This window comes from Watersipora subatra, chromosome 1 (assembly GCF_963576615.1).
Source record: "Watersipora subatra chromosome 1, tzWatSuba1.1, whole genome shotgun sequence".
NCBI lineage: Eukaryota > Metazoa > Bryozoa > Gymnolaemata > Cheilostomatida > Watersiporidae > Watersipora > Watersipora subatra.
The window spans coordinates 52,042,785-52,067,371 of record NC_088708.1 but is presented as its reverse complement, the minus strand read 5'-3'; the positions used below and the strand labels follow the sequence as shown (position 1 = coordinate 52,067,371).

At 33.1% G+C, this 24,587-nt stretch overlaps 3 protein-coding genes across 4 annotated transcripts in view; 1 reads left to right on the top strand and 2 right to left on the bottom strand.

Moving 5' to 3' along the window:
• Window positions 1–13,114, bottom strand: part of LOC137410429 (short-chain collagen C4-like) — a 45,271-nt gene extending 32,157 nt beyond the window's left edge. Inside the window, exons 1-4 of the mRNA XM_068095850.1 lie at window positions 12,938–13,114; window positions 12,303–12,384; window positions 10,502–10,639; window positions 10,154–10,300 (exon numbers count right to left, since the gene is read on the bottom strand). Coding sequence (XP_067951951.1) covers window positions 10,154–10,300; window positions 10,502–10,639; window positions 12,303–12,384; window positions 12,938–13,114 — 544 coding nt within the window. The remainder of the gene's footprint in view (window positions 1–10,153; window positions 10,301–10,501; window positions 10,640–12,302; window positions 12,385–12,937) is intronic.
• Window positions 1–24,587, top strand: part of LOC137410448 (short-chain collagen C4-like) — a 227,936-nt gene that overhangs the window by 83,649 nt on the left and 119,700 nt on the right. The window lies entirely within an intron of this gene.
• Window positions 21,455–24,587, bottom strand: part of LOC137410412 (short-chain collagen C4-like) — a 179,947-nt gene continuing 176,814 nt past the window's right edge. The window contains exons 6-7 of the mRNA XM_068095833.1: window positions 22,005–22,277; window positions 21,455–21,784 (exon numbers count right to left, since the gene is read on the bottom strand). Coding sequence (XP_067951934.1) covers window positions 21,582–21,784; window positions 22,005–22,277 — 476 coding nt within the window. The 3' untranslated portion in view covers window positions 21,455–21,581. The remainder of the gene's footprint in view (window positions 21,785–22,004; window positions 22,278–24,587) is intronic.

Below are 24,587 nucleotides of genomic sequence, written 5' to 3'. Positions count from 1 at the left end.
GCCTATCTTTATGTCTCACTTTTGCATGGAGCCTCCCTCACAGCTGGTTGAGATCACCCTTGAGTACATATGCATATACAGGGTAGATTACAAATACAAGTTACAGTATATGATTTACAATAGTGTCAACCATCATAAATGATAAAAAGAAAGCTATCGTGAAAATCTAAATTTTCTGCACATAACCCGTTATTTAACTTTGATACAAAAGAAATGATTCATAAAACAATATTGTTTTAGCAAGAACATATATTACATATAACCGAGCCAACTCGAAATAAACAAAAAAACTGTTATATACCACAAAACAATTAAGCACATTTGATAATATTATGCTAAAGTGGCCATAGCTTCAACCACTTTGTATTGTTGTAATAAATAACTTTGAAATGAAGTAAAAACCCATTTCTTAATCTCTTTGCATGGCTACCATAACTGCTCTTTTTCTTTACGTTTGCTATACAATAATACTGTAATATTATTACAAGTATAGATTAAAAGACTATTTCGAATTGAATATCATTTAAATTTATGCAAAAATACTCACTTTTATATAATTTGGAGGAATTGGGCTACTTTTGTACACACAACAGTTCATATACTAAGTGCACATCCTTGTAGTATTTTTACTCGCTGAAGTTTTCCTATTTCAGCACTCGAATCAATACATAAATTACAAGTTTAGGATTTATTCTGCAAAAAAACACGAAGACTCAGTACAGATCTATTTGTTTCATTTTTGCACTCATCACATATAAGCACCACCATGTCAGTGATACATCTTGAAATAGTAGTATTTGTACTAGTGCTAGTATTTGTTCAATAATGTATGCATCATCATAAAACTCTCATCTGACTGTTATTCTCTCTCAATTGACTGCTCTCTCAATGCTCTACAAAGTAGAGTAGAAGGACATGAAAAAAGTAATATGTTTTTTGAGAATATTGGAAAGTACCATTATGCAATTTGCTTTTTCTAGCTTGATACATCAGGAACCCAACACTGAGCACGGGATAAAAGAATTCGCACAGAATGATAAGAAAAATGGCAGCAATTATGAACCAATATTGTAAGTGTTTTGGCTCACCATTAATTAATAAGTTATATGTATATAGGATAAAAACAGGTTGTAAAATTGCTTTCTTTGGTAAATATAATTTTGGTAAAATTCACTCAACAGAACTTTAACCGTAGAGTACTAAGTACTAGAGTACGGGTTGTTTATCTGACTGGTTGTGTAACATGTCTAAAGTGAAAATATTGCAAAAACAACAAAAATTGTCAATGGAATTTACTGCTTGTTTGATAGTGAGAGTGATAATACTAAATCATGATAATCATAAAATCATGTGCTAGATCATGGGGTGGGTAACTCCCAAGCCAACAAACCATCTACTGACTATCTAAACCTATGTATGACTGTTGTATTTCCAGTAAAGCAATATACATCTACAGTGCAACAAAATTAGTCAATAATCTTACCTATTTTTGATTGATTATTCGAATACAAAGATTCATGAATATTGTATATTTCACAAATATTACATTTATAAAGGAGTTAGTGGTTGGATCACCAAAAACCTTTTCTATGGTTGCTAGTGTCAATTTATTTAAATGATGTTACATGTACATCAAAAATATTTTTGATGACAGGAAATTAGACGACCCGCCCTGCCGTGACAAGGGGAGAGCACCTAGCATAAGCTGCATCAAAGTATATACCAAGTAAGTTAGATAGACCTTGATAAACAATTTGGAATACTTATGATTAGACTTTTCAGACTGGTGTTAATGCAGTGTGACTGTTTGTGATTCAATTCTTTTGTAATTGCATGATAAAAATGAAGCATAATAACTCAAATAAAAATCTGTTACATTTTGTCAAAATTTGCTATTGACAATTCATCTACGGAAATGGTTTGATGATATTGTACAAATTGGAAATAAAAACTTGACATCTAATGGAGCCAGAAGTATACTTAAAAAAATCATGTGATGAAGTTTAATATTTGCAACTGTAATCCAAGGATGGGTGAAGGACGCAGTTTAGATGAAGATGACAACAAAGAGTAAACAAGAGCAGATGACTTCTGTTGATTTTGCATAACAGAGAAGGGCAGGCCCACAGTTATCACTATTTTCCTCCAAGCTGTCTAATGCTCTAATGATATTACTAGCTCTGAAAAGAGATAAAATTACCAAGCACTTATACACCAGCACTGTTGTGGGTGATGTGTATTTAGAGTAAGGACTTTTTGTTGTTGAGAATACCATTGTCTAGCTCTTTAAAAATTTTAGAGTTTTTAAATGTTTGACTGGAAGAAATAGTTTTTTTATATTCAAGTCAATTAAATATATTTATATTTAATATTTACCAATATAAAATCAAGCATATTTATATTTAGTAAATATAAATATATTTATACTTTTTAAATATTAAATATCACATAAAATATTTTATGAAATAAATATAAAATACCATTATCATCGAGTTTTTATCATCGAGACAGACGTGTAACATGATTGCTGAATTTAACTTAGATGAATTTAGCTTACTGAACACATAGTTTCAAGAAGTTTTTGTATGTGTTTTAATAAACTTCAAAATTTAACTAAAATTTGGCAAAAAATGCAACAGATAGTTACATCAAAAATCTTAGGAAAAAGAAAATATAAACAGCAATGGTCTGCTTACTTTATATCTTTGAAGGAGACTGATCTTCCAAAACAAGTTAGGGTAACTCGACTGGAAGGGTTATCTCCCTAGCAAATTTCTTCGGTAGAGGAGGCGTCGTCCCACATGGTTTCTCTCTTTTTGTAAAGAATTTATGAAGCGTAATATGCTTATCCGTTTCCAAACGTACTTGAAAACTGTAGCTTGCTGATTGCAATCCACATGCTCCAGTTTAGTCGAGAATCGAATTTATGTTCAAGCTCTGAGGCAAACAAATCTCAAAATCTTTGGTAGAAAACATAGGGCTAAAATAATTAGCACGAGCATGCTGTATATTTGATATAAAAACCTTGATCACTATGGCATTCTAGCTCAGTGGTAGAACATCCTGATGAAACACTCGTCAATGCAAAAATTGTTGTGAGTTCAAATCCATCAGAATGCGGATTATCAAGATTTTAAGGTCTCTAGCCGGAAAACCGGCAGATATATGATACACAACAAACAACATACGGACATACTTTTAAAGATATATATATATATAGGTTTCCGGTTTTTATATCAAATATACAGCATGCTCGTGCTAATTATTTTAGCCCTATGTTTTCCACCAAAGATTTTGAGATTTGTTTGCCTCAGAGCTTGAACATAAATTCGATTCTCGACTAAACTGGAGCATGTGGATTGCAATCAGCAAGCTACAGTTTTCAAGTGCGTTTGGAAACGGATAAGCATATTACGCTTCATAAATTCTTTACAAAAAGAGAGAAACCATGTGGGACGACGCCTCCTCTACCGAAGAAATTTGCTAGGGAGATAACCCTTCCAGTCGAGTTACCCTAACTTGTTTTGGAAGATCAGTCTCCTTCAAAGATATAAAGTAAGCAGACCATTGCTGTTTATATTTTCTTTTTCCTAAGATTTTTGATGTAACTATCTGTGTCATTTTTTGCCAAATTTTAGTTAAATTTTGAAGTTAATTAAAACACATACAAAAACTTCTTGAAACTATGTGTTCAGTAAGCTAAATTCATCTAAGTTAAATTCAGCAATCATGTTACACGTCTGTCTCGATGATAAAAACTCGATGATAATGGTATATATATATATATATATATATATATATATATATATATATATATTTAAAATAGCAGTGCTACCCGGTGTTGCCTAGGTGATAAAAAAGTCTTTGTACAGAAAATTGATTTGTATTTAATATATAACAACATTTTCCATTCTAACTTTCAAACTACATATCATGAGAGAAGTGTTTTGTCTTATAAATAATGAGAGGTAGTGAGAGCTGCTCGCTATTAGCCAGTGTAATAATGTAAGCGAACAGCTTCTCATGACGTTATGCTATGACCCATGTCATACGCAAAGCAGTTAGGTATTGCTCTGATATAATGACTTATATTGGCAAGCTAGCAATTCGATTTCTGTAGTCAAGTTGGTAAGGCGTCACACTGGTAAACGGCAGCGTCCGAGATCGATTCTTCTTTGGTACGAAATATTTATCTCAAGATTTTAAGATCTATAGCTGGGCAATCAAGCCTACAAATACACATACGACAAACTTTGAGAAATATATATATATCTAGATTGGTGATCTCCACCATACATATATGTGGCTGAAGAAAAGAAACCTAATGGCCAATACAGAGTTGCTACTCATGGCAGCCCAGGAGCAATTGCTCCCAAAAAGTGCTAGCATAAATTGTGATATTGGGAACAGCTCATATCTTGAAGCAAATGCCCAAACTCCCAGGTCTCTGGTTGGAGATCCGAGTGAGAGCAGAAATTACCACTCATATGGGTTAAACAGGGTGTGATGCCAGTTATTGTATATACATATATCATCAGTAAAACAGACTATAACTTTAGATAAAACACTTTGTTACTAATAAAGTGTTTTATCAAAAGTGTTTTAAATAATTATGCTGTGATTTCATTATTGAGCACTCTGCTCAGATTTTATGCTTTTACTCATTTATGTATATATATATATATTTTTATACAGTATATATCTAATATTATATATATCATTGTATATATATGTATTTTTTTCGAGATTGAATTTATTCTTAGATTATAATTTTTGCACAGTATATGTGCTCTCATCATTGAAAAATACTGCTCTCCACTCTTCTGGTGACCAATTAACATGATCCTTTGCCCACTGTAGATGAGCCTTTTTTTGCCGAGAAGACAGCAGAGGTTTTCTACAACCTTTACAGCCTTGTAAGCTATTATCTCTTAATGATTTGCAAACAGTTGATGGTGCTAACTCTGTACATGTGGATTCTTTCAACTCTTTAGTCAGCTGAGAACTGGTTAGATGTCTGTAAGCCAAATAAGTCATACTAGGTGTCTGGTCACTCAATCTGTTGTTAAATTTTTCCTTTTTCTACCAGTCCTCTTTTCAACTTGACCAGTTTCCTTCCATCTGCAGATTGTGGTAAATACACTTTTCTTAGTGCAATCAACTTCCTTTGCAATTTCCTGTTGCGATTTCCTTTGCTGGTGAAGGTGAATTATTACAGGAAGATTTTATTTTGTGAGATGTTAGGGCATAATGATGAAGTTATTAGAATGACTTTTACTGACAGCAGAAGGACTTTTAAATACTACATGGGTTCCATTATGTAATGCACAATGTCTCACTCAATGCAATTATTGGCCTAAATGATTGCTAAATTGAGCAGATTGAAAATTTTATGAATTCTACAGAGTAACAAGAGAAGAGAAATAACTTGAGATAAATCTACATAGTCAAGACTATTAAAAAGGTCAAAGATGCTGAGATGGAATTATGGAAATGATTGAAAACTGACTGAATGAATTGACAGACTGAAAGTTTGATTATGGCTGCTCAAGATCAGGCTCAAACTACTCGCAACTAGAAAATCAAGACCAAAAAAAAGCAAAACTACAAGCTAAAAATATACTAAATGGAGTCGGTCAGAATATTATACATAAAATATTAAGTACATCATGCATAATGCTGCTCTCATATCTCAGCATATAACAAGACTGGATTAAAATTTCAAGCCTTTGTGAATGAATAAATCTGGTCATCTTTGCTCAAGGGTAGTGTGTGTGTGCGTGCGTGCGTGTGCGCGTGTGTGTGTGTGCATGTGATGTTTTATTGCATGTAATTTATAGGTGAAACATAAATAAACAAGAGTGCAAACGTAAAGCAAAAGTGATTGTGGTATCGCTTGAGACTAGCAACATGACAAACCAGTTGGCAGTTTTCAGAAGAACAGACAGAGTCATGAGCAAGCAACATGAGCACCAGTAGCACCAGTAGCACCAGTAGCACCAGTAGCACCAGTAGCACCAGTAGCACCACTGTCACCGGTTCCGGCAAGCGCTCCACCAGCTTCACTTTTATAACAATACGAGCCAATATGAAAGTCGAATAAGTATTTATTGATTCATGAAAGTGGAATAAGTATTTATTGAATAATTTAGCAGCAGTGGACAACATAGATATTTGACTTCTACTAGTTTTAAAGTATTGTGTCTTTAAATCATTGCTAGCTTCTAATCTGGTACAGTAGCTGTGATCGATTGACATATTTTAAAAATCCACATATTTAAGAAATTTGCACACAAGTACACAATGCAATTTATTGGTTAATTTTGTTATATGACTTCAAAATGATATGTTTTCATCAATTGTTATCATATTTCTAAAAATTTGACAAAAATTAGCATTTCGTATGAAGAAGTTAAACCAAATGAATTAAGCAAATTTTTTTGGAGGGTTTATATAATTGAAAAGTAATGTTTGTTGGCTATTTAGGATAAGATTATTTGTCAAACATCGCTTTTCAATTTCTTTTAATTCTGTTTGAAACTTGGAAAATCAGTAGTAAAAACAGTGGTATCGTCAACAAAAAGTATTCAGTTTAGTGATGGAGCACAATTCACCCGATCATTAATAAATACAATGAACAACAGTGGACCCATGACGGAAGTTTGTAAAACACTACTGCTCACATGTTTTAAGGACGAATATATGTTATTATTCCTCACAAAATGTGAAAAATGGCTCAAATAGCTTGAAAAAAGTGCATGCATCTTCAAAAAAGTTGTAAAATTTGAGTTTGTTGGTTAGATTAATGTGGTCAACTGCGTGGTCAAAATTTTCTCTATAATAATGGATGAAACTGGTAGTATTGGAATAGGCCTGTATTTTTTGGAATCTTTCTTGCTACTTTTTTTGTAGAAAGTAACTTTTGCTATTTTCAAACAGATTGGGAATATGAATTTTGCAATTATTAAATTAAAAAGGTGTGTGATGATAGAAACTAGGGAAAAGGAATTTTCTTTAACAGTCTAACAGAAATGTTATCACATGTTGCTTTCCGCATGTTTAACTAATTTATCACTTTTATTACATCATCTTCTAAGACCTGCTCATATTTAAATTTAATGTGAGATATTGTTACTTGTTGTAGACAGGAATCGTAAGTTACATTAGATTTAAGAAGTTTTGCTGCAAGATCTACTCAAATATTTACAAAATGGCTGTTAATGCATTCATAAGTCTCAAAAAGATTGGTAATTTCGATGCTTCCTACATCAATGGTTGTAAGACCACAATTATTATTAAAATGTGTAAACTTTTATTTCAAAATTTAGGTTAAGAGTTTTCATTTATCAGTTGTATATATATGTTAATGTTTTAATATATCTTTACACTCCGTTTACACTTTTTATACTAATCACAAGAAAACTTTGGTTTTGCATAAGAAATTTTCTTAGTAACATAGTTTCTATCTTCTTATATAATGAATAAAAGTAGGCCTATGATAGAACCTTGTGAAACATCGATTTGCACATGTTTTAGGGATGTAGATATGTTATTAGTCTCTACGAGTTGTGAATGATTGTTTATATAGCTTGAAGTTGTTTAATAACATATCAATAAGTGCAACGAGCTTTCACGCAGCATCGTGGCCAACCATATCAAAGGCTTTTGAAAAATATTTCATGAAATCCATACTGGCTATCAACCAACAAATTTAAGTCTTCCATATACTGCAATACCTCTTATTGAACGCCACCTCTATTTGAACATCACCATTAATTTACCGCTACCAATATTTGACTGCAACCATAGGAAATGGGCTGAAAAATAGAGCGCCATCCTTTAATTGATCTCCACCTCCATTTGACTGTCCCATTGACATTCTTTGATCTTTATCAATCCATAATAGCAAGGAATCAGTAGAAAAATGTTCAAAAAATTGTACTAATAATGACTCGGTTACATCAAAAACAATTGATTAATTGTTGTTTTGGTTCGTTCCAAAGTCCGATTTATAATTTCACTGCTTTTCGGTCTTGTCATTAAAATTTTGAAAGGATTCTCATATAAATAATTAATGACTGTATCAGCAGTCAGTAGTAGTAGTTCTATGTTCAACCCAATCTTTGTACTTTGACGTATGTAAAAACGGTTTACATTTACGATGGTATATAAGCAACTACTTTTAGGCTAAAAATTGTACTTACAGTCCATCCTGCCGAAAGTGTCTTATTATTTGTGTGAAATACGTGTGAAAGTTTTGCCCTGCAAAAGAATTGTTTGGACGATAATATCAACTAGTTTAGCAGTGCGAAAAAAGGTTGAGGTCAGAAAACATTGTGGAAATTATTGAACAGCCAGAAGAAAATGTTCTTTTTATTGAATGCAACAATCAGAACGCAACTGGCTGAGCAAATGATGCAACGATCTTTCTTTCAAAGTTTTTAATTTTTGTTTCTGCATGTGTCATGAGAATGATTTATTATGTCGCTTGTTTCTGAATATATATTAGCAGCATTGATAGTTTATCAACATTTAACTTAGAAATTTACAGATTTACAGCATGTTATTTGATAGCATCATTACGTTTATTTTAATTTGGCTTACATTTGATCAATGCTCATAACTTTTTTTCTATTGCACAAAAAATGCCAGCTTTTGCAGCAAACTGTAGTAAACATATCAATAAGTTAAATGAACTCTGATGCAACATTGTTAAATGTGAAGCGAAAATACGCCTACATATATAGAATGAAATGAAAAATTGAATGCTCAAAAAATGCAAAGCAGGTCACAGGCTATAATATCATCTCAGGTTATGTGAAAGCAATAGATGTCAACTGGTAGAGACATTTCTTGGTTTCTCAATGCATATTTGTTTAGAGTTCTGTAAGAAGTTCAGATACAATCGCAAATTTATTGCATCCAAATAAGTTGAGGTCGTTCTGCCTGAACAATAGTGTTAAATATAGGCGGCATTTGCATAGCCATAAACCAGGTAAATTTAGCTTCTAAAAATTCTGACGAGCTATCTGAAAAATACAACGCTAGCCTCTATTTAAAAGCCACCTGCATTTGACCGCAGCCATAAGGATAGTGTTGAAAAATAGAATGCCACGGCATTCAAATACAGGTTTTACAACATGATTTCCTTTATAATTTTTCATAAAACTGGTAGTATTGAAATAAGCCTGCAGTTATTGGGATATGTCTTGCTATCTTTTTAAAGAAAGTAGCTCTTGCTATCTTCAAACAATCTGAGAATGTTAATTTTGCAATTATCAACAAATTGATAAGGTGTTTGATTATAAAAAGTAGAAAAAGAATATTTCTTTTAACAGTCTAAAAAAAATGCTATCACATTCTGTTGGTTTTTGCAGGTTTAACTGTTGTATCACTTTTATTACATCACCCTTTAATACCTGCTCAAACTTCAGCTTAATGTTAGATATTGGTACTTGTTGCAGATATGATTTATAAGTTACGTTGGAATTAAAGGGTTTTGCTGCAATAACTACTCAAATATTTTCAAAATGTCCGTGATTACATTTAAAAATCTTTAAAAAATCTGGATTTTTGTGCGTCCTACATCTATGGTTGGAAGGTCATGTTGGGAACTTGTGAAATCTCGTTTTCGAACTTTGTTTAAAAGTGTTCACTTAACAATTACTTTCTATTTAAACTTTCCATAATAATAACAGTACAACTTTGATTTTGTCTATAAAATTCTCCTTAGTATTATAGTTTCTAAATTTATGATAATTAACTAAAACCTGTGTATTTAAAAGCTCATGTTTATAGTAATTATGATTGTCTACTTCTTTTTGAAATTAGACATTAGACAGAAATTTTTTAAACATAGTTTGAACTATCTACAATTCATCAAACACTTTCTAGCAATATATTTGTGGGTTTGAAAACTTTTTTCAAAATGATTTTTTTTTTAAAACGGAGCTATGCAGTTTTTGAAAACAGCCTCTCGCATACTTGGCCATATAATGTAGTGGCCATCGAGAACCGACTCGTATGCTCGCATCTCAAAGATTACTCATATTGCAAAGAAAAAACTTGCTAGAAAGGCAGCTTTTGTCTTGAGTTTCTCGTATGGTGTAGCACTCGCGTGTAGGAAGTATGACTGTATTAACAGATATCATACCATTGTAAAGAAGAGTAGAATTGTCTCCACAAGTATTTGTTCCCCACCGCGTGTAGACGACTCTTCCATGTTCAGCTGGAGTGCCATTAATACCAGGAGTGCCTGGAGGTCCTGCTGATCCAGGTGCACCTACTGCTCCTGATTTACCTGAAATAGTAAGATTAAAACCTGTAGTGAAAGATTTAGAAAAATTACAGTATAGCCATAGTTCTACTGTAACTGCGGGACATACTTAATGGTGAACATCAATATGAAAGTATGCATCATTTCATCCTTAGTAATCACTATCAGTGAGCCTGCTCTTTTGGATTGTCAGTTACTTTTAGTTTTAGAATTGTTACGTCTCACCATCCTCTCCTGGAAGACCCTGTGACCCTGGCAAGCCTGTAGGTTCTTGAGATCCTGGTAGTCCTTGAGGTCCTGGAGGTCCTTGAGATCCTGGTAGTCCTTGAGGTCCAGACGATCCGGTAGCACCACTCTTACTCTCTGCAGTTTGTTTAATGATTGTTGTAGTTGCATAAATATGTATTTATGCTGTTCTATTTGGTGTAATTAGGAAAATCTCATGATTCGAAGTGCTTTGAGAACCACAACTATAAAATAAAAGGCTACAGTATTGGTAAAATAAAATTAAAACAAATAATTTTTGGTCAGTAAATTATATTATTTTATTAAAACTGTGCCTTTTGTATGGTTTCTTAGGTGTTATGTAATATAATTCAGTATATTATATGCAATTTATTATATTATAATTTAGTGTGGTATACTATGTTTTCTGTTTGCTATATCATATAATTCACTATAATGTCACATATTGTAGTTATCTGTAATTGCTATAATATAGCAGAGTATAATACAATATATTTTACAATGTATACAATAGAGGTGGAACGAGACAGGTTTTTTAAGCTCGAGACGAGACTCGAGACACTGTCTTGTAAAAATTCGAGACTCGAGACACGAGACAGTAAAATAATGAGCATTTGGTGATGATTTCACTACACAAGTACTAGCTACTTGGTAAATATAAAATTAATAAAACTCTTTTTAAATTGAATTTTCACCTGGTGTAAACGATTTAAATACAACATTTTAATAGTGATATGCATGTAGTTTTTGTAAACAAAAGTGACACAAACAGCTCTAAAATACCGAAGTTATATATTCTAAGAATTTTGAGCTTGATTGATCATAATTATTATAAACATATTGCTTTGTACATATATATTTTTACCATCTATTGAATAGTTCTTACTTTTTAATGTAATGTGTAATGAAACCGATAGCCGTCACTCTACAAAGAAATACCGCAACTAAAAGAACACACGATAACACTTTCATTCTTATCGTTTCATTCAAGTTTTCTTTGTGTATTAGCTGTAGTATGTGAATTATATTTAAATTGTACTCATGAAATTATATTAATTACTGTATACATGCACATGTATATTCTTACATTGAGCTAACAAAACGTCATTGTTAACCGAGCACGGGCTATGGTCGACACGGCCTTTCGTTCGTTTCTCCGTGTCCGGGCAAGTTTTACCCGCGATTGGTAGTATATACGTAAAAGAGGCCCGAATTTTATGAAGGGCAGTTGGTGTTTAGACACGATACGATAAAATACAGACATTTTACCCGCGAGTCTTATTTATTAAATTGGATTATCCGAAGAGTAATTAGATACGACCCGGTATCTGTTTTAACGACACAGAACCGAACTAAAAAATAACAGGGCCGTTGTCCGGACTACATGATTAGACTCAGTGGCCAACATAATCAGTAGCAACAGGTAGTAACGGACCGGGTATAACTTTAAAGGCAGTTGCCCGCAATCCATTACAATATATGGAGTTGTTGCTACCGCAAAAAGCCATGTTTTAACAACCGTGCGCAGGCGCTTTAGTTCTACTTCCTGTCTCGAGTTTGGCAATAGTTAAGTCGAGACGAGACCGATACGAGACGAGACAGGTCGATACTCGAGACGTCTCGTGTCTCGTTCCACCTCTACTATACAAGTTGTTTCCTATGTACTATTCACAATGTTGTACTATCTACTCTACCGTGATACAATACGAAGTATAAATAACTAAATAATATAAAGTTAGAATTATGTAAGAACTAGAGGAAAGTATAGACATATTCACACCTCTAGATAGATTAATGTTGATATCAACTCCTTCGGAACCTTCTAGTTCATCTCTTGGGTAGGCAGAAACCCCGTGTAGGTACTAAAATTATTAGTAGGCTTTTCAATAGCAAGTTTTTAAATCAACATATTTCCTAAGTTATCAATCAGATTTTTACTAAAGTAAATATTTTGGTTGAGCAATTTTTCCAATTAAAACTTTAACAGTTTTGATTTTTTATGATTTTATTATGGTGATAATTATAAATTAATAATACAACTTTATAGTAGAAAAAGAAAGGTTTTTTGTTACTTGCAGCAAGAAGTTATGAAATTAATTTACAACATGGATCTTCATATAATCACCATGGTGATTCTATAGGCTACTCTAACCTCCAAGGCTATTTATATTTAGAGATTTTCAATTGGCTCAGCGAAGAACCTTTCTGGTTTGATTGTTGTCTCTTTAGCCTTAGGACCACTGTGTGGTTCTAATAAACTGATTTAATGCTATGATTAAAGGGTTTGTTTCAAAAAGATTGGTGTGAGAATTTAGCTTAAATATCTTTTTATCATTTAAAATTATGACAAGCATGTTAAAAGTTGTGTCTAACAGACATGATGGCAGAGTTTACAGAAAGTCAGTAAAAACTTACAGTAGCGAGAGAGTTCTCCAGTAACACCAGTTGGGCTGAAGCTTTGTTCCAGTTCTCCTCATGTACCTTCAGCTGATCCTCTAGTTCTAACATCCTCTTGTCAAGACTGTTGAGAGTGTTGCCATAACAACCAGTGCTCAGCATGAAGAGCAGTACGAATGTTTTCAGTGCAACCATTTCCTGTTGGAACAGCTTTATGTAGTTACAATCATATAAAACAACACTTTAATAGTAACACTAAAATAATCTTCACCTGTTTATTTTAATAATAGTAATATATTTATCTAGTAAAATTTACCTATCAAAATAAGTAAAGGAACACTGTATACATGAAGATGTGAAATACAAACTGTTACCTTATAGTGTAATGTCTGTAAACTCTCAATCTGATGACAATGAGAAGTTCTGCTTTGCTGCTGTTGTTTATGCTAGAGTGTTAACTACGTCATCAACAGAAAGTCAGATGGACACGCCTACTTTTACTTAACTAAAGTCAGCTAATCATAGAGGATATCATATGACTGATTAGAGTTTACTTAGCCAGCTGTACTTCCTGTCAAGGTCAGCTAGTCTAGAATTTAATTAGAGAAGTTCTCATGGAAATTAGAAGTCTTACAAAGCTGTTATCTTCATCAGAACTGCATGTTTATATACTGAGAGTACAAAAATAAAACCTGACTTGAACACGAAAGACAAATAAATATGAAGGGTAGTATATAGAACAAACAGTATTTCAGAAAGCCAAATTTCCTCAAAGTTGTCAATTTAGTTTCTGGAGTAGGTTGTTAGAGCATTTATATAACATCAAGCTGTTACAGTCTATCACAGAGCAGTCAAAACATTTGTTACTGTTTTGATGGAGACATGAAACATTTTGTACAAATCATATATTGTAACATATTTGCAACACTTTATATAAAATCAATATCCAACTTAAATTTATTTCTTTCCATTTCTTGACTGTTATCAAATAGTTCTTTATTTTTTGACATTTCAACACAAATAAAAAGGAAAACTGATATGATGAAATTGGATGATTTGAAAACATCAGTCATTAAAACACATCTTATTTTTACCTATCAATCACTAGACATCTGTTATTTTACCTATGAATCACTAGACATCTGTTAATTTACCTATCAATCACAGAGTTTCCTGCTCACTGAAGCAGGCAGCAACTGAGAGTGACAGAAGCTCTAAAACAGTCAAAATCTCTTCTTACATGTAGTTTAAACAATCATTTTCCTACGAGAGTAGTTTTACAACAGTAACCTATTCAATAATATATAAGGCTCTTTTTAAGTTTCTTTGATACAACACAGTTGCAGCTGAAGCACATAGCCTTAGCTCTCGTCCTTATCTGTTTAACTACTGTTTACATCTTTCACAGTTTATGCTGAGCTTCCATTGGATATTTGCCAAGTGTGTATAATTGATTCAAGTTGCTAAGGAAAACTCATCGATCCTTTTCATACTATTAAACTAACCGTACGGGTTTAATTACTTTGGTTACTTACTTTGTAGTTTTTATGAAGTATTTTCATAAGAAAAAAGCTTCTTCGTAGTAGTCTACATATATATTTGTTACTGTTACATAATATATAAGTATATATATATATGTGTATAGTACTATATATATTCTATATGCATAGATATCTATATACTATTTATATAGATAATAATTTATATATAGCTATATATCTATACATGTATGTATATATATATATACACATATATTGCATACATATATTATGTATAAATGTATATATAGGGCATATATCTTAACTATATATAAACTATTAACTATATATATATATATATCTATACATATAGAATATATATAGTACTATATACATATATATGTATTTATATAAAAAACATATATATATACATATATATATAGGCCTATATATATATAAATATATTTACATATATATATATGTTTGACTGCATATATATATATAACAAACATGTATATATATATATTGCAATATAATATAATATATATACATATATATATATATATATATATATATATATATATATATATATATATATATATATATATATATATATATATATATATATATATATATATATATATATATATATATACAGACAGTACTGTTTCGGCTATTGAAGCCTCATCAGTGCAGCTCAGAGCTTAGGCAAGGGACACAAATCCCATTACCAATGAGAGTTGACTTCTTGCCACGAAACAACTAAGTTGCCTCGCAGATTTAAGAAAGTCAATGTGCTGGCACCAGAGTGCTCAAATCACAAAAGTGATGAGCTCTGCACAAAGTACTATATGTATAGTACTATATATATTCTCTATGCATAAATATCTATTATAGGTAATAATTTATATATAGTTAGGCTATATAAACTACAAATACAGATATATATATATATATATATATATGTATGTACAATAAATTTATCTAAATTATATGTATAACTCCACCTTTAGCCATTTCCTAATCCGTTTTGAATCAATAAGAAAATGGAGCAATAATGTTCCCGTAAGCAGCATCTAGGCTGCTCATATCTGAAATTGGTCTCATATCTCAGTGCATAGGTTTTTGCTCAGAATTTTCTTCTTATACACAATTTATTGTATGTTTGAACACTCGTATTTGAAGGTATTAGTGTTTTGTTAGTGCAAATTACTGAAATGAACGTAATAATTTATTTGCGTTGAGGTGTTTAGGAGAACACAATTCTTAGAATGTTTGTAAGAAGACGATAACTCTTTTTTATTGAAATTGCTCAGTTTTGTTTTGGAAGTTGCATTACCTTTAATTTTTTCAACTTTTGAAGTATGCAGAGATTGCAGTGTTCTGTCGCTGTATGCTTGAGCATGTCCTAAATCTTTTTTTAAAATGAACCATCTCTTTAGATTCATTTTCATTTTCCATCTTTGTTTGCATAGCTCTGTTTGATTTTGTTTAATTCTGTGGTTAAATTATGTGGTTAGTGCATCTGGTTTTGAAGTTTGTTGAGAAAATGTATGCAAGTTTTGGCAACTGCGTGGTTTGTTGTATTCAGTAGTTTAGTAGATTTTAATTTCCTTTAATTTGGCAGTTGTCTGCTTTTTGCAATTGTGTGTTTTCATCTTTTGATTTGTTGGTTTTTTGCATGTTGAGTTTTTTACTGTGTGCATCTAATATAGCTTTTATGTTTTGCATGCATGAAGAGCTATGCTTTAAATTGTTTCTGTTGAACAACTTTTGTAGAGGGTGATTGGTAAGAAAGGGTTTTTGGAGCATGGGTTGTTTTGGTATGGTTGGGCTGAGCTTTTGAATTGTAATTCATGTGAGGCTAAGTTGGATAATTATTCGTTGATATTTTCTGGGTCATTTTTAAAAATTGATGGTGGGTGGTTGTTTATCTTGTAAACTTACAAAATGGTTTTGCTTGGTTTTACGTATGGATTACTGGTATTGTCTTTTATATTTAGAGTTACATCTAAAAATTTGATAATTTGCATGTTTACTTTATTAGTTTGCTTTGCTATCATGTTCAAAAATCATGCTCTAATTTTCATTTTTATATAAATACGCATGATAATTTATATAAATGAAATTTTAAGTAAGATATTTACATGTTTAAATTTGTTATCCCATAGCTTAGCACATTCAAACAAACCTTAGTTTTTAGGATAGTCTTTCATTTTAAATAAACACAGGAAACCGAGACAAAAATTGTCCCACGACTAAATACGAGCGAAGCGAATGTTTGGGAGTTTTATGATAAATGCATATGCGCACACAGTTCCTAAAAAATTATCCATCAACCGCCGTTACCAAACACTTGTACAATAATCCCATCAAAAATTTAACCATTTTTGTGTAGAGTTGTTCAAGTATAATAATGATACAAAACACATATAAACATATTTAAATATGTTATCAAGTCTTTGAAAACTTTCTGCAATATCCTAAAACTAACCCTTCTGATCAGATTATATACATAGACTAAATAGACAGATTAATTTGGCCTAAAATCGCAATAAAAACTTGACAAACTTTATTTAATCAAAATTAAGACTGGCCAACGAAATTCCGATAATGCTGTGCGAGAAAGAGTAGAACCATCAAGTCGTGCGTATTTCACGAGAAAACCGTGCACATTACACCAGTCTATGGCATTGTCCAATTGCCGAAGGTTTCTGTAATTAGGGGAAGGCGGGGTAAGTAGTGCCATGGGGTAAGTAGTGCCAATGCAAATGGTAAAAAAAGAGACTGCATTTTAGAGTTTTCTTCTCTTCCAATAGACAGATTTCAACAAGCTGGGCATTGTGGGCCTTTTCTGAACTTCCTGCTGCAAATAGTAAGTCAGATATTTGTACTTTCATGATTTTTTGCACAAAATGTGTTTTTGTATTGGGTACTTTGGCAAACAGTTACTTGCTAATGACTACTGCTGTGTTTAATGTTTTTAGCATTATGAATATAGGTTATTCTTAGGATTGTTTTGCTGAAGAGTAGTTAAATTTAGTGCATTTTCTTTGACTGAAATTACTATTTTTACTCAAAATGGCCACGCGGGGTAAGTAGTGCCACAAAATATGGGGTAAGTTGTGCCATGGCACTACTTACCCCATACATTTTATTTTGGTAATATTGAGTTAACTTGTTAAAATATACTATATTTTACAATACTTTATAGCTATATATAATATATATTATTAGCGCATAGTATAACATAATGTTTTTTTTACAGATTTACAAAATTCTTCCTCACTCATAATTATAATGCCACGAATCTACAAAAGAAAGACCAACCGAGCTGATATTAATGAAGATCAACTAAAAAGTGCTGCTCAGCTAGTGAAAGATGGCAGGTCTAGTATAAGAAATGCAGCCATAACTCATCAAGTGAACAGAATGACACTGGCCAGGTACATCACCAACCAAAAGAAAGGGTATACCAAATGTGCAGATGTACATCGCATATTTACCGATACAGAAGAGAGCAGACTGGCAGATCATATCAAGGACATGGACAACTGTTTTTATGGTCTAAACAAAGAGCGAGCTCGAACACTGGCACATGACTATGCAAAGGCCAACAACATCAAAGTTCCATCAAACTGGACCACTGATGGAATGGCAGGTAAGCATGCATTGGCCATGCATTTGATACTACAAACTACTATGTACTAAATGGAACGTAACTCTATCCAATAATTATCGACACAGTATAATTACGCTTATGAATCTATGCAACTTACATATTCACCTCAAATTTGACTAAATTTGTTATATTTCAGGTACTGAATGGCTATATGCATTTATGAGACGACACCGCCTTTCTCTTCGACAACCTGAAGCCACTTCACTGGCAAGACAAACAGCTTTTAATAAAGGAGCTGTGGACGGATTTTTCACCAAACTCTCTGACATAATGCATAGGTGTGTTAACCTTCATATTATATATCATAAATGATTAGTCAAAGGAATTAACATTTTCTTTAGTTAGCTGCATCAGTTAGGCACCATATTTTTAATCATTTCAGCTCTGTGTTTGAAAGTGTCTGTTTCTGCTGTACAATTTCATTGAAGGTTGACATCTTGCACATTTTTAGACACAGCTTTGAGGCAAAAAACATATACAACATTGATGAAACCGGAATAACTACCGTACAAAACCCTGGTAAAGTTATCTCTGCTACTGGGAAACGTCAAGTAGGGACAACAACCTCACAGGAGCGTGGTGAGCTCACTACCATATGTTGCTCCGTGAGTGCCAGTGGGAACCACTTGCCGCCGTTTTATGTATTTCCACGTGTACACATGAAACAATGTTTCATGCATGGTACTGCTCCTGGTGCAAAAGGAGTATCAGCTCAGTCAGGTTATATGAACTCTGGTCTATTTTCAGACGAGTTTTTGCCATTTTTTATCCAAAACACTCGCTGCTCTAAAGATCACCCGGTGCTTCTCATCCTCGATAATCATTCATCACACATTTCCTTGACAACTGTCAATATCTGCAAAGAGAACGGCATCCATTTACTGACTTTGCCACCCCACACTTCTCACAGGCTACAACCTCTTGATAGATCAATTTATGGTCCAATGAAAACCTATTATAACCGAGCCATGGATGATTGGATGCGGGTCAATCCTGGCCAACGTGTGTCAATTTATGAAGTTGGAAAGTTGTCTACACAAGCTTTCATGAAGAGCATGACACCAGTAAACATAACTTCTGGCTTCAGATCTACTGGTATCTTCCCTCTCAACTCTCAAATCTTTGAAGATCATGACTTTGGTCCTGCAAATGTCACTGATCAGCCAATGCCTGATGAGAGAGGAACCAGTGCTATTCAGACACTATTTTCAGAGCAGCCACTATCAATTGCCACCAATCCTTCCACAAACATTCAACCATGTCCACCACAGCCTTTGACTTCAACTGGTCAACCTGAAAGAGACCAACTTTTAGCCACTACTGCAGGTTTTAGTAATCAAGAAATGGAGGCTGATAGTGCAGAAATCATTCATCAACAACTAGTGTCAGCCCAGTTGTCGTCCCTAAGTTCCCGTTTGTCCCTACCAACCACAGAAGTCACCCCAGCTCAGCTTCTGCCACTGCCTAAAGCCACTCAGAAGCCTAGATCAATTAAACGCAAGATCAAGTCAGCAATTCTTACTGACACTCCTGAAAAGTTACGCTTAGAAAATGAACAAGCAGAAAAAATGACTAAGAAGAAAAGCAAAAGACCAATTGGAAAAAAAGCACGCAAGCCTACAAAAGCTTCTATCCCAGATTCATCCTCTGATGAAGATATAGGTGTGGCAGTCTTGGAGTCGGACTCAGAAAGTGCTGATGAAGATTTTTCTGAACCAGAGATTTTAGAAGAGTCCCAACAAATGAAAGTTGGAGCTTATGTTCTGATACAGTACGTCACCAAACAAAACTCAACAAAATTGTACGTTGGTCAAGTATCAGCGCTCATGAAAGAGAGTTTTGAGGTCAAGTTCTTGCGAAAGGTTAAAGGATCGTCGGCTTCGTTTATATTTCCTGAGAAGGATGACATAGATGTTGTTACATTTGCTGATGTTGTTCTGCTGCTTGGTAATGCTATAGCAGTGTCAGGCACTAAACGAGTAGCCACTAAAGTAAAGTTTAGCGTGGATTTGGAGAACTTCTCTATTGAATAAGGAAAATTTGTGTTATTACAGTAATCATATAGGCCTTACATTTCATAGAGGCATATTATCATAGTAAAGTGTAACATTTTACACTGTAAAAACCTTACTGCATATCTTATTTCATGTTCTATTGAAATAAATCAACTTTTAACATAAAACTTTGTTTTTTATTAAAAATATCTGCTGGCACTACTTACCCCGAATCAAATCAGCCATGGCACTACTTACCCCGGCCATGGGGTAAGTTGTGCCAGAAAACAGGTCTCACAAAATAATGATTTGCTGGTAATTAGTTAAAGCAAGAAGGCATAGGTGCCTATAATAAAGAAAGCAACATACTTAACTATCTTTTAAGAATAACTCAATAGAAAAAAAGATAATATTGTGAGCTCAGTCTGAAAAAATCTAAAAACTGGCACTACTTACCCCGCCTTCCCCTAATGTAGAAGTACTGAAAAGTAATCGTTTCTTCTTTGCCGATTTTAAAGTAGGTAACTGACATTTTGTACACTTATAATGAGTACTTTGATACTCCAACTGATGTCCATCGTAGTGAAAGTAAAGGAAGTTATGATGATAATTTTTCTAACGATTCTATGGCATTGTCCAATTGCCGAATGTTTCTGTAATAAACGTAGAAGAATGAGAAGTAATCGTTCTTTCTTTGCCGATTTTAAAGTAGGTAACTGAAATTTTGGACACTTATGTATAATGAGTAGCTTGGTATTCCAACTAATGCCCAAGGCAGTAAAAGTAAAGGAAATGATGATGTTATTTTTCTAACGATTCTCTTATGATTATTACAATATTTAATTGTAAAAATAATTATTCGATTTTATAAGATTTAGTTATAAGAATAATCATTCGAATTTACAAGATCGAAGTACATGTATATAGTGACCGTTGGTGTGCAATATATTAAAACCTAAATACCAGCTAAAATCTGTTTAGATTTTTAAATTCAGCATAATTTTTTAAATACAAATACAGAAAACTAGATAAATATCACAACTTCTTGATATCGGTTGCTATGACCGATGATATACAGCCCGCCCCCCAGCCTGTGTATATTACACCGCAGTTTGCCATTTTACTTCTAATATTTCGATTCTCTTATTGCAAGGGAGAGATATAAACATACAATATTTTCCTTTCATTATTGCCGTTTGGTGTACATAATAACACCCAGTACATTACAGCTACCATTGCAGCTACCATTGCAGCTACCATTGCAGTTCTCCTATTGCACTGCAGGGCCATTTGACTGCTAATATTGCATTTCTCAACCGGCAGTACCCTTTTTGTTTCCATTATCACCTTGGTCAGGGATTGTATGACAGGGAAATTTCTAGTTTTATTATATTTTATTGTAGTGAATTTTGTGTTAACAATAAAAGTATTATTTACTAGGATAGAACATGTGTGAGGATTAGAATAAGTGTATCTAATAGAGCTGTTATGTAGAATGTGTAAAGCAGTTACTTGGTACAAACAACACAAGTAATAGCCTTATTCTCATCATACGGTGGACAGTAGGACCCCTTGCTACATTCTGATCTGGTAAAGACGAAGAATCCACCATTTTGGTTATCACTTTCTCCTGCTACATGTTCAGGCTCAACATCCACACATTCAAATGTCATTTGGTGGTTGTGACTGTAGTATCCGGTCATGATGTAGCCTGAGGTACAAGAATTGACAATGTACATTATACATGTATGTGCCACAATCAGTTGTTTTTGCTATGATCTAGGCTAGAGATGCTTAGAGAACAAATATTAACGCTATAAATGATGAAGCTGTCAAATTATTAAAAAAGAAATTAATTGGAGTTATCCACTCAGTTTTAGAAATTGTTAGGATATCAACAAGAAGAACAAGAGAAATAACTAAAACTACACCTTCATATTCTGTAGTCCAGTCATCAGGGCAGGTTCTCTTGGTTGGGATCATCATCAAAGCGGGTCGGTTACCAGTGTAGCATCTTGCACACGGAGCATTTTGATCATGCATGCTGCTTAGAAATACACCTTGTGAATGTGATTCATATTCTACTCCAGCAATAAATGCTGAAAGGCTGACTGATCCTGGACTGTTGTACTCTGGTGAGTTCGGCATACACAGGTAGTTCACTCCTCCTCCTGGTTGGTCATACCTTCCATTTCCAGTGTAACCTGAACAGAAGTCATTATTAACAATAATAGCAATAATAATAATATCATCAATTTTTATTCTTAAAAACTGTGCATGGCTCTCTACAGAAATTAGCATTTTACGTATAAAAGGTAAACCAAGTGAATCAAGCAAATGTTTCTGAGGGTTTTAAAATTTAGGCTAAAAGTAATGTTTGTTGGCCATTTAAGATTATTTGAGAAACACCGTGTTTCAATTTCTTTTTATTTCAGTTTGTAAAATATTAAAATCAGTAGAAGAAACAGTTTTATCATCAGCAAAAAGTACGCAGTTTAGTGATGGAGCACAATTCACCGGATCTTTAATAGATATGATTAAGAGCAGTGGGCTTATGATAGAACCTTGTGAAACACCAACTTTCACACAGTTTGGTGATGAAGATATGTTGCTATTGTTCACAAATTGTGAAGGACTGTTTAAATAGCTTGACTAAAGTGCAATCATCAACAGAAAAATTGTCTAAAATTCTGAAATTTAAGGTTCTTCATTATAATGATGTGGTCAACCGTATCAAAGGCATTTGGAAAATTTAAAAATGTGTTGTGTTTAGTTGTGCCACTATCAAAACTAATATATAGTTTTTCAAGCATTTCACTAATACATGTAGCCTATGGGGTGTTGCCCTTTTCATTAAATCCATGCTGGCTATCAACCAACAAGTTTAACTATTCCATATACTGTAAAACGTCTATTTGACCGCCATCATAGAAGAAGGGTTGAGAATTAGAGTGCCATCCTTTAATTGATCTCCACCTCCATTCGACTGTCACATTGACATTCTTTGATCATTATGAATCCATAATAACCAGGATCAGTAGAAAAATGTCCAAAAAATCACAATAATAATGAATCTGTTACATCAATAACAATTAGTTCTTTCGTTGTTTCTGTTCATTTCGAAGTCCGTTTTCCAATTTCAAAGCTATTCAATTTTCTCGTTAAAATTTCGAAAGCAGCCCCATAGAAATAATTAATAACTGAATCAGGCTAATAGTAGCATCATGTTCAACGCTGTCTTGATACTTTGACATGTGTGAATGACAGTTTACATTTACGATGGTATATGAGTGGCTACTTCTTAGTGGCTAAAAGTTGTGCTTACAGCACATCCTGCCAAAAGTTTATCATTATTAGTGTGAAACGCAAAGCGTAAAAGTTTCGTTCTGCAAACTAAAAATTTGTTTCAATGATAACATCGATTAGTTCAGCAGTGCAGAAGAAAAGTTGAGGTCAGAAGACATTGCGAAAAGATTGAACAGCCAGAAGAAAATGTTCTTTTTATTGAATGCAACAATCAGAACCCAACAGGCTGAGCAAATGATGCAAACATTTTATGTTTCAAAATTATTAATTTTTGTCTTCGCATACGTTATAAGTATGGTTCATTTATGTCACTTGTTCTTGAATATATATTAGCAGTACTTGATAGTTTACTCTTATTTAACTTGATAATTTACAGATTTACAGCATATTAATTGGTAGCATCCTTGCAGTTATGTTAATTTGGCTTACTTAACTCTTCTTCTGTTGCACATAAAAAACCAGTTTTGGCTGCAAAATTTAATTAACATATCAATAAGATCAATGAGCTTTTATGCAAAAATGTTGAATATAAAATGAATATACACCTTCAAATTTAGAACAAAATAAAAAACTGAAGGCTCCAACAAAATGCAAAACCGGGCACAGGCTATAATATCAATGCAGGCTAGTTGAAAGCAACAGATATCAACTGGTGGAGATAATTCTTAGTTTCTCACTGCTTATTTATTTAGAGATCTTTGACAAGTTTGAAGTAAGTTTGCAGATTTAATGCATCTAAGAGGGTGGTTTAATTGTGGTAAATTGGTACCTACAATAACTATTTAGTCGTTATAATCTGCAATAAAATATACCAGCACTATGCACTCTGTTATATGGCATTTTTACCCTTGAGACAGACATTATGGGTAACGGCTGTCTTAGAGAGACTTGAAGCCAACACCTTTGGTAAACTAAACATATGTGACCCTACATAATAGAAACATTAACTTCAATAATTCTAGCTTACTAAACACACACTTGAAGTTAAGTTCTAATATTTCACTAAACTTACTTTAATTCTTTCATTGTATTTTTTATTATCTGCTTCTGGTTTAGCGGCCTGTACCTCGCATTCACTATAGCATTTAGCCAACCTTTAAAAAATATTTTTTTAAATTCATTTGATTAAAAAGCCAAGCCATGCTGTTTTCAAAAGCAGCCTCTTGCATACTTGGCCATTTAGTGTAGCAACCATCGAGAACCAGCTC